General features: G+C 62.3%; 1 protein-coding gene across 1 annotated transcript in view; it reads left to right on the top strand.

Annotated features, from left to right (window-relative positions):
• LOC113406592 (tumor necrosis factor receptor superfamily member 16-like) overlaps window positions 1-1,666 on the top strand; it is a 43,076-nt gene extending 41,410 nt beyond the window's left edge. Inside the window, exon 6 of the mRNA XM_026652174.2 lies at window positions 1,231-1,666. Within this exon, the coding sequence (XP_026507959.1) occupies window positions 1,231-1,535 (305 nt within the window). The 3' untranslated portion in view covers window positions 1,536-1,666. The remainder of the gene's footprint in view (window positions 1-1,230) is intronic.
• The last annotated feature ends 9,451 nt before the right edge of the window (window positions 1,667-11,117 follow it).

The following is an 11,117-nucleotide window of genomic DNA, read 5'->3' as shown; positions in this document are numbered from 1 at the left end:
TTGGTGGTTTCTATGTTCCCCCAGGGATGTGGGCATTGGTGGTTTCTGTGTCCCCCAGGGAGTATGATGGACCCGTTTCCAGGTCCCCCCAGGAAGTCTGGGCCTTAGCAATTTCTAGGTCCCCCACAGCTGAAAATATCCCCTGGGGAGCAAACGACAGAAGCAGCATTTGATCTACAGTCCGCCCATGAGGGAGGCTGGGACCAGGCCATTGCAGATGGGGTGACTTCTGTGGCAAAGTGGGCTGCCTGATAGATGCCCTTATGGGCCCCCTGAGGGTCCCCTCCCACTGTATATCCTTGGGCTGGGGCCACCATCTCTCCAGGTGAGGATGACAAAGTAGGGTCAGAGGGCGCTGTGGGATGACTACAGGGACGCGCAGACCAGGAATGGAACCAGGCCTAGTGCTTATTTGGGTGGCTAATGGGTTCGAGTGGCTCTTTTTGGAGCCCCCCAGTGGCTAAAGATTCCAGCCTCTCTGGCTTTCTCACCCTGGGGACCTGCTCCAGCCAGCCGGCCGCAGCAAGGTGCTCAGTGCTCTGACATGTGGCAGGATCGGGGCCTAGTTCCTTAAAGGGAAACCACACCTATTATGGTTAGTTAAGTTAATGTGGGCACAAGAACAAATGGTTATAAATTGGCCATCAACAGTAAGCAGCTCACCTGAGAAACGTTTCCTGCTTTCCCCCAAACTGTGGGATCCCTCCCCATCCCGAATGATCTCTGAAGGAGGCCTTGGCTGGCCGATATCAAGCCTGGACCAATGACGGGTTTAAGGGCTGTCATCTTGCATCTCTAGAAGGGTAGAAATGGCAGCTTCCCCCCACTGGAAAGGGTCGGTGTCCAGCTTCCCAGAGCCAGAGCAGCAGGGCACGTGTCCCTGTTGCTTCCTAAAGCACTCCGGGAAAGGCGGCTTTAATGCCGAACGTGGGACAGGCTCTGTTTTGTGACTCAGGCAAGAGACGTGGCCCCCTTTGGCATCCAGGGTGACTCAAGGGGAAGGGTGTGCACTGATTCACCAGGACCGCTTCCTCTAGCACCAGGAGGTCTCGTAGCCAAGCACTGCTCAGCTTAGCCCATCAGCCACAACCCCAGGGGCATGTTGTGCTGTGACCTGCCGGGGCGGTGACTGGGACAGGAGAGCAGTGGCTTCTCTTTCAGCAGCGCTTTAACACCAGCCCGCTCACGGGTCCCGGCTCTGACTCTCTCTCCCTGCCTGTCCCTTCACAGCGCACAGGGCTGAGCCCCGGCTGTACAGCGCCCTGCCACCCCACAAGCAGGAGGAGGTGGAGCAGCTGCTGGAGAGCTCCAGCCACGGCAAGGACTGGCGCTGCCTGGCCAGCCAGCTGGGCTACGAGGAAGAGGCCATCGACACCTTCGGCCGGGGCGAAGCCCCCGCCCACACCCTCCTCTCCGACTGGGCCGCCAAAGAGGGGGCCACGCTGGAGGCCCTGTGCACAGCCCTGGCCGGCATCGAGCGGCCGGACGTGGTGGAGAACTTGACCGGCCCAGCGGAGGCCAGCTCGGTGGTGTAATGGCACGGGCAAGCCAGCAGGGGGACGCGCGCACCCCGCGAGAACGGGACTCGCTAGGAGTTTTAAATGGCAACAAAAAAAGAAAAGGGGGGAGGGGAACAAATTTTGTAAACGATAAGGAAACTAAAAAAAAAAAAAAATAGCAACAATACAAACAAAAAAGCCACAGAGCAGCGGCCTTTGGCAGGACAAGGTGCAGCACCATGATGTGACTGGCGCATGAGCCCACCGTCTCCCACCGGCGGTGACTGGGCCTGCGGGCGCCACGTGCCATCCCCTACCGGCGGCGACCGGGCCTGCGGGCGCCCCGCGCCGTCCCCTACCGGCGGCGACCGGGCCTGCGGGTGCCACGCGCTGTGTCAGCAGGGGAGCTATGCCTTAATACTAGGGCAGGTTCTTTAGCGCCAATGGACGAGACCTGGGATTCTGGAGCCGAAGGCTCTGGGTCCTCTCCCCGCTTGACCATGGGCTTGGGAGAGAGCCAGCCCCCGAGGTGAGTTGGGGGGTGATGCCCTACTGCCTGGCAGGGAGAGCGGCTGGCATGGCTGGAGAGGGAGGAGCGTTTGGGGGGACGGGTTCTCTGCCCCTTTGACTCTGTCCCTGTGCCCGCCCTGTCTGGGGATCCCGGCTGGCCTTGTCGTGTGGTTTCCTTCCGTCACGTGGCCATTGTAACCCATGGGGATTAACCATGGGCTTTCCCCTTCCCTGTGCGCCCTCTGGAAGAGCCCTCAGCCATACAGGAGCCTGTGGACCCTGACCTGCCAGGGCCAAGCCATTCGCCCTCCCCAGGTGGACTCCGGCCCCCCAGGCCAGGGGGTGAAGGGACCAATCATCGGGCACGAGCGTAGGGCACTGCTGTCTAACCCATTCTATCGCTGGAGCCCCCGCCCTCCTCTGTCACCCCTCCAGCCCAGGCCTGGCACCACCCCCAGCCAGCGCCTCCCCCCACAACTCACTGCACCATCCCCAAACCGTGTCTGCCCCCACCCCCCACTACGCGCAGAGAAACGCCTGTGCCAGGCAGGGACTGAATCGGGGCCCTCCTGGCTCCAAGGACCAGTCCCTGACTCAGCGTTTCCTCCCCACCGGCTGGTTTGTTTGGGGGTGGGAGTCGGTTTTCAGACTGTACCCCCCCTTGCAGCCAGTCCCCTCCCCCTCAGCTAACACCCCCTCCCCATCCTCTCTCTCCATGTCTAGGGCTTGCTCACTAAGGAAGGTTCCCAGAATCCTTTAGGGTGCCGCCCTAGTGCTGGGGCCTCATGGACGTTGCCTGTAGCCCTTGTAGGGGTTCGGCCCTTTGCCCTTGGGCCCAGTTGCTGGCGGGGATTGGTCCAGTGTCATATGGGGACTTCCAAGTGACCGAGCAACCCCCCTTTCAGCCATTGAGGGAACGGGGGTGGGGGAACCAGCCAGCCGCTCGTTTGGCCCTGCTGCCCCCATACAGCACTGCTGGTGATTTCCCCCACACACACACACACATGGGATTCAGGCCCCCCGATGCTGGGAAGCGCTGGCTGAGCCTGGCGCTAGGCGCTGGCTGAGCCTGGCGCTAGGCACAGGCCGTTGCAGTTTGGCATTTCCCCCAAGGTGCCAACGTCGTGCCGCGTGCCCTCCCCCACAGAATGCCTGCCCCCGGTGGGTCTCCGCCCACCTGCCTGTGGACCGAACTGTGCTCTGGGACTGCCCTGTGCGGCACTGCTTGGCATGCCGCCCCCTTGCGCCAACCCCTGCAGCCGCAGCCCGGCCAGCTGGAGCGGCCGCCAGCGCCACGGGTGTGCGCCGAGCTGGGCCGTTTCGGCTCAGCAGAAGGAAGGAACTGATTGCCCCCCTGCCCGTGGGCCAGCTGGGCGCAGATCTACCATCGCTGACGGAGGCCTGTGGTCAGCCCAGTCTCCACAAACGGCTCCCCTACAATAAGACCTTCTCCCCTCCCCTGCACTGGAGGAATGAAACTGACTCCCCCCCTGCCCCCCGGGTCTGCAGCGCTTGGCAAAGTGTGTCCGTCCCTCACGGTTGCCGCGTGAGCCCAGCGGTGCTGAACTGCCGTGGGAGATTGTCTGCGGCGCTGCGCCTCGCCGGGAAATGGAACCCACCTGCCACAGCAATCATGGCCCCAAAAGCTCGCCAAGTTCCCCACTCGGTTTCCTGGGCTCAGCCCGTGGTCAGAGGCTGGCTGAGTCGGTGACTGGAATAGCCTGCCGGGGCCAGACCGCTGTACCTCAAGCAGTAGCTGCCCCGCTCTGGTGCAGCAGGTCCTCCTAGGTTCGATCCCTAGTGAGAGCCCTGCTACCATCCAGGCTGGGCGTCCAATGGTCTCTTCCGGTTCAATGGCTCTGCTACATACTTTGGAGTCTCGGGGCAGGGAGGGTGTGGTCTCTTGGGGACCCCGTACCACACGTGATCAGCTGCAGCAGGGCTGGGCTAATGGGCCCTTCGGGAAGGACTAAGTAGCACGTGAACGCACATCAGCTTTAACCTGTAATCGACGCGCTCGTCTTCTTTTTCTTCTTCGTTTTAGGCCGGTTTTTGTTGTTGTACTTGACGTCTCTGCCTGCTCTCGTTTTGTACTGTTCGCCCTCTCGTTGTGTATGACGCTGCCGTGTCTGATGACATGGGTGTAATGCTCATGTGTTAAAAACAATTGCATTAAAAGTGCCATCAGTTGACCTGTGGCCTTTGGGAGGTGGGCTTTTGGGCAGGGGAGTGGGTGAGTAGGAGCAGACCAGTGGCCCAGCTAGGCCAGCAGCAGATGAAGCCCTGGAAGAGGCAGTTATGGAATAACCTGTCCCCAGGGAACTTTTCCTCCTGACCCTGAATAGGTGTGGTTGGTTTAAGCCCTGAAGCATGAGCATAACAGCACCACCCTCCCCCCTGGGTTAGTCCAACCAGCGACAGGCTCCTCCCATGGGAACGCCTTAGCGCTCTGGGATGGTGCATGGCCTGGAGGTGTGGCTGAGCCAGTGACCCACATGGCCCTTGCTGAGGTGGTGTTGCTTGTACATACAGGCCCAGCATTTAGCTTTTGTAAAGGCTCCCCCCCCCACACACACACACACCTTTCTAGGTGGAGCTGGCAGGGGGACTACCTGCTTGGGTGTACTGGCATGGTCCTGGTGTTGCAGGAGCAGACTGGTGCCCTGGCCTGGTTGCACTGGGCTCTAATGGTAACTGCTGCCCATTTGCCAGCACCCCACTGCCCAGCAGCGCCTCCCCCAGGCAGTCTGAAAACACTGCTTCCCCAGCCCCTGCAGCCGCCTCCATCCCAGCTGTGCGGAGGGGAGCCGACCGGGGGCCACTTGTGAGCGTGAACGGGGGCAGCAAGCCCTGGCTGCCCGCGCCCCATGGGCAGCTCCCCCCAACAAACAGCCCTGCCCCATGCCAGCCTCCCTCCTGGTGCCGCCATCCCCACTGCGTGGCAGCTACGGCGCAGCTGGCTGGGAACAGGCCGGGATGCCGCAGTTTCGGGCCCCAAAGGCAGGAGCCTGGTGGGGCCTCCTCAGCCCCGCCACACCCTGCTGGGGGCCTCGCACGCTGGCTCGGCCATCAGCCCTCAGCACACTGACTGACCCATCCGCCCCCGGGAGCTAGGCTTTAGAGGTACCTGTGAGGTCCCCTTGAGCTCTGGCATGCGATAAACAATAACCACTAGGTGGGGCCATGGCAGGGACCTCCCCTGGGTGCAGGGCGGGTGTCAGGGGTACCTCCCCAGGTCCAGGTGGGCAGCAGGGGCCTCCCTTGGGTGCAGTTGGGGCTAGGGGCCTCTCCCCCGGGTGCGGGTTGCCATCCCTGCTAGGGGTGTCCCTGGGTGCAGGCAGGCATCTGAGCTGAGGGTGCTCCCAGGCCAGCAGTCCCCTGGCACAGGCACCGCTCTGATGGACGCAGACGGGGCTGCTGCCCAGGTCCCCGCCCCTCTTTGCCTTTCGTCCTGCCTGACAAGGCTGCCAGCATTCCCGGGTCCAGCCGCTGCTGCATGTTGGGCTGACAGAGCAGGGCCGGCAGCCCCCGTCGCTGGCTGGGTGCGCCTGGGGGACGGGGTGCCACCCTCGCAGTCACAGGGCCAAGGGCTGAGCTGGCCTAATCTGCTCCTCACTGCGTCCCCAGCTTCCACCGAGTAAGAGCTCAGCGGTGGCGAGAGTCCCCCTCATTTGAGTCCCTGACCGGGAGGGTGCTGCAGGGGAGTGTCGCTTTACAACTCAGCCATAAAACCAAGTCCCTGCTTGGGCTGAGTCAGGAGCGCCTGGCACGTGCCCTAGGATCACCCCCGGCGCCCCAGCCACCTTCGATCACCCCAGGAGTCTAGTTATGTCCAATAGCACCTGTTCCTAGAGGATAACAGCTTACTACTACTGCTGGCTGATGGAGTCAGGCCGTCAGCTCACGTGGTGCCATGGAGGTGAAGGGCCTGGATCCAAACCCTGGTGCTGACCCAAACACCAAGGGCAGTGTGGGGGGGGGGATTGTTTAAGGGGTGCCCTGTCTAGGCTCCCCCGGGGGAAGCTTTCCCGCTCAAGCAGCTGAAGCTGACCTGTCCATCCTCGCTCAGCAGCTGGCGGTAGCTCCGGCGGGGGGTTTCGCGCCCCTGGCTAGCAGGGGAAGAGCGTCGCCGGGGGATGCGGCAGCTCCAGTGGACCATGCGGCTGCCCCATGACAGACCCGGCCCCAGTTCCTGTCCCAATGGCCCCGCGCCTTGGGGAAAGTGCTCAGGGCACGTCCTGCATGGGGCTGTGGAACGTGAAGGCAGCAGGGGACGCTAATGGGTCTAAGTCCCCCAGCCCCAGAGGCTGGGCAACGCCTGGGTCTCCTGTGCCCTGACCCCTGGGTACAACGGAGCCAGCGAAGAAGCCCCTGTGCCCACGAGGGGGCCGTGCATTGGGGGGCTTGCGAAAAGCCCGGCTGTGGAGCTGCGGAATTGGAGGCACAGTGTAGGCTGGCACAGGGGCAGGTCTTCACCTACGGTCCCTTCCCCAGGAACATTCACGGCTCCCCCCAGAAAACACACAGGGCTCGTGCCCTGCTGGATGGAGCCTACCGCAGCCCCTGTGCGTTATTAGGTGTATTCCAATCACACAGCGAGCCCGGCGATGCTCGGCGCTGTCCCAAACCTAGGCAGAGCCCAGCCCTGCCCTGAAGCGCTCCCAGTCTAACTAGACAAAGGCCGGGGAGGGGAAATGGGCCAGAGACGGGGCCTCGCCCGGGGGGTGCAGCAGGTCAGCCTACAGTGCTAGGCCGGGGGCTAGAAGCAGGTCTCCCAAGCCACAGAGCATTTCTCTACCCATTGGGCCACCCTGCCCCTTGGCCCGTCCCCCCTGCCTTCCTGCGGGGCACAGGCTCTCGCTGGAGTGTGCAGGTGCCCAGCCGGCAGAGCCAGGCCTGGCCGGCCACCGTGCGTGCCACGCACGGGCCTGCGAGCGCTCGCTGCGGAAGTGCCTGCGGCCCGGGGCTGGCCGATCAAAGGGAAGATGCTGAGCAGCTGGTGCTAATGGAAGCCAGGCTGGGAAAGTGGATCCCAGAATGAATGGCAACGGGTGGGGGAGGGGCAGGACCGGGCGAGGCTCTTCCCTTGAGAGTCAGCCAGGGCTGCGGTTGAGGCCAACAGGAACCGAGCTTTCCAGAGCCCCTGGAACTGCTTTACATGCTTAACAAACCCCTCACCTAGCACTGCAATGCAGCCACCTCTGGGGTGGGACATGGCCGCTATTTAGCAGCTCCCTACAACACTGCACAGGAAGCACTCACTGGAACGGCAATGCAGCCACCGGGGGGGGGGGGGGGGGGGGGGGGGGGGGGGGGGGGCGCAGCAGTTGTTTAATGCTCCAGGAGGTTATTGTGGAGGGCACAGCCAGTGGGCCCCATGGCGCATGGGGTTACGTTACACCTCTAGGCAGGATCATGTTGCTTGCAAAGGCAGCAGAGGCATCCGGCAACCGCCCACAGCTGAGAAGGTGCCGACAGGCCTGACGCTTAAGGCTGGGAACATCTTGGTTCCACCAGCCCCGCAAAGAGGCCCGTTAAGTTGGCCGCAGGCTGGGGAGGTATCTGTGCTGCTGGGGTGTGATCCAAAGCCAAAGGAGTCTTTGCAGTGACTTCAAGGGGCTGGGCAGTGGCCCCCTTTGTCTACAGACGATGGGGCAGGGAGGGAATGAACAGGGGATTGGCGCTGACGCCTGCCTGATCAAACCCAGCCATGGCTGAACGCTCTGCCCAGCTCACAGGACCAGGGCTGTGTCCGCTCGGCTGACAGTCTGATGCCAAGGCTAGCAAGTGAGCTGGGTGCCCGGATGGTGTGGCAGTGGACGACGTGGAGGAGGCTTGCCCTGGGGCTGCGGCGTTAGCCAGCCAGCCCCCAGGAAGGGCGGGCGTTGGCCCGCATGCTGCAGAGATAACTGAGCTGTACAGGGCCACGGCTGCTCTCCAGCGACCGAAGCACAGGAAGCCCTGAGGGGCTCCACCTGGATCCTTGCTCCCCCCTGCCAGCCTCTTGGCTGATGGCCAAGGTGGCTGTGAGCGAAGAGAATCTCCCCTCACACAGGCCCGGGCCTCCAGCGCCGTTCGCTCAGGGCCTCCATCCTGGAAGGGGCCGGGCACCGGCCGTGCTCACGGGCTGGCGGGAGTTGAAGGCACCAGGCTTCTGACAAGGAACGACTGAGCGTCTGTCCCAGGCCTGGACATCACAGAGCGAAGCCGCTAGGCATCAGTCCTGCAGCTGCGGTCAGAGGAACTGCGCTAGCTGGGGCCTGCCGACGCCAAGGCCGCAGGTCTGTTAGCTGGGGCGTGCAGGCGTGTGGTTTGACTGCACCCAGCTGTGAGCAGGAAGGGGCACCAGACCTGGCTTAGCTGCGGGACGCGACTGGTGGGTCAGCGATGCTCTTGGCAGTGGCAGTGACACTGTAGCGCGGCTGCAGACTCCCGGGGAGCCCATCCAAATGGCAACCCCTCCTGGCCAGGCCCAGCCAGAGCAGACTGGCGCCTCCCAGAATTCAGTGCGCCACTGCCAGTGCTCTGCTCCCAGCTTGGACAGCCACCTGTTGGAGGTCACAGAGTCAATTGTCGCTGGAGTTGGGGGTCGAACTCAGGAGTTCTGGCTCCGGGACCTGTGCACTAGGCCTGTGGGTCTCTGCCCCGTTAGCAGCAGCTAATCGTTACCAGGCCCAGGATTTGAGACAAGACTTGTGCTGGGTTGGAACAATCACCCCGAGTCGACTTGGCATCTGTTGCTATCTTTGGAACAAGCCCAGGACCTGCGGTGGAGGTGGAAGCGGATGGAGATGGGGGAGGTTTGTCACGTGTTATAGCAGGAAGCACTAGATGGCGCTGTTACAGTGGCCCTAGCAGCGTACAGCCGCGGAGGGAATGGTCTATTGGTAGTTTGGTGATGGGCGGTTTGGCAGAGAGCTGTTGCAAGCAGCAGGGAGTTTGCTCTCTGCCTCCATCTCTGTAACGGGGGCAGAGCTGCTTCCCGGGAACCGGGCACTGGCATTTGGGCTGAGGTTCCTGAGCGAGGCGATTGCTTGTCTCGTTCGTGACCCCCACCTGTTCCAGGACTGGGCGTAGAGTGTAAACAGAGACGTTGCATGCGGAAACTCACATTCCAGGCCATGCCATCTGCTGACATGCGGCCGGGGGGGCGGCTGTAGACTGGTGCCCTGGGATGGTGCGGCTGGTGGCCGGGGGTGGGTGGGGGGAGTCACGCTCCGCCTGCGAAGTCTCACGTTTCCGAGTTAATCTGATGGGCCCACTCTGTCCGTCACTGAGGATTAAGGCTCCCATCTGCCGCGCAGGAATCCCTTTCAAGAGTCCAGGAATGCCGGAGTATTTTATGCTGGGGCTTGTTTCTGAATTACAGGAGAATTGCTTTGGGGGAAGGGGGAGGGACCAGATTCCTGGGGTGGGGAGGGATGGGCTGGGAGGAGCAGGGGGGCTGGTGCTCCTGCCCCGAGGAGGAGGTGGGCTAGGTGTGGGGGGTGCATGGCCCTGGTGGGGAACGCCCTTGAGGACAGAGGCTGGGGGAGGATGTCTGGGCCTGAAGGGCACATCGATGGGGTGAGGAAGTCGGTGGGGTGGTTGTGGGGGGAGAGAGGGAGACGGGGACAATATGTTGGAGTGGTGCCCCTCCTCCCCCCCCAGTAGCCTTCAACCCACAAAGTGCCGCCTAATCTGGCTTCCTGACCCCTTCTACCCTGCATGTCCCTGACTCGGCTTCCCGGAAGGCAGACTCGGCCTGGCCCGCCCTGCGCTGGGGCCAAGGTGGCCGCTTGCCACGCCTCTCCCTCCCCTGACCTCGGCTTCCGTGCTCATGGCCCTGGCTTCTCTGGGGTGCAGAGCCGTTGCTAAGGGGGGGGGGGCAGCAGAGAGGGACGGACTCCACTAGGAGGAGTGGCTGGGCTGCGGCCCAGGGCCTGGTGGGATGTGGTGGGGCTCTGTCCCGCTGTTCACGTCCCTCTCATTTGCTACCAAGCAGCCGTGTACGTACTGACAGGCCAAAGATGTGGGCTCGGCTGGGCCTCCCTGCGGTGCCGCCCCCACCCCGCTGGCTGGGGGGAGAGTGGAACCCCCCCTCCGATAATGAGCGGGAACCATCCCCCGCCGTCAGCACAGCACAGGAGATCCAGGTGACACGAGAGATGGGAACCCCTGGGCTGCCTATTGCTGCCCGGCTCAGCCCAGACGCGGTTCCCATCAACTGGGCCATTTGTGACGGGAGTTGGATGGGTCTGAGCCCGTCCCCGCTGCCCGAGGAGCCACGAACCAGCAGCCTCAACCTAGGCACAAAGGAATCAACCCTCCCCCTGAGGGGGGCCTGCACGGTGCGATAGCAAACCGCGCAGACTGTGTTTGTCCTGTGACCGGTCACAGGCCATGAGTGGCTCCGGCTGTCTGTCCAGCACACAGGAATTCAGAGGCAAAAACGTGCCCAGGCGTTTGAGAGCTCTCCGGCCGGGAGCATTCACAGGAGCCATCGACCAGAGTCCCCCCTCAGCGGGGAAACTGCTTTACATTCAGTGCTGGGGAAGGAAGGCCCAGATAACTGGATTTACCACCACCCGTTTCCCCCTGTTATGAGACCTTCTGTGTCACTCAACCGGACCCCGCAACTGGACGGCCGCTGCGGTATGACTCAGCACTGCCCCCTCGTGGTCACAGCTTTGTCATTCCATCCACCTTGTTCGATGTTTTAAACACCTGCTTGAAGATCCCAGGCCCTGTCGCCCTGATACTTGGGAGCTAAGTCACCAGTCACACCATGCTGTCACTGAGCTCGGGCCAAGGCTTCACCTCCTGGGCTGCTCATTTCATAGAATCGTAGGACGGGAAGGGACCTCGAGAGGTCTCTAGTCCAGTCCCCTGCACTCAAGGCAGGACTAAGTATTATCTAGACCATCCCTGACAGGTGTTTGTCCAACTTGCTCTTAAAAATCCCCAATGATGGAGATTCCACAGCCTCCCTGGGCAATTTATTCCAGTGCTTAACCACCCTGACAGTTAGGAAGTTTTTCCTAATGTCCAACCTAGACCTCCCTTGCTGCAGTTTAATCCCATTGCTTCTTGTCCTGTCCTCAGAGGTTAACAAGAGCAATTCTTCTC

The sequence above is a fragment of the Terrapene carolina genome, unplaced genomic scaffold (genome assembly GCF_002925995.2).
Source record: "Terrapene carolina triunguis isolate 2854851 unplaced genomic scaffold, T_m_triunguis-2.0 Scaffold111, whole genome shotgun sequence".
NCBI lineage: Eukaryota > Metazoa > Chordata > Testudines > Emydidae > Terrapene > Terrapene triunguis.
The sequence above is the reverse complement of the archived record's forward strand: the minus strand, read 5'-3'. Positions and strand labels throughout refer to the sequence as shown.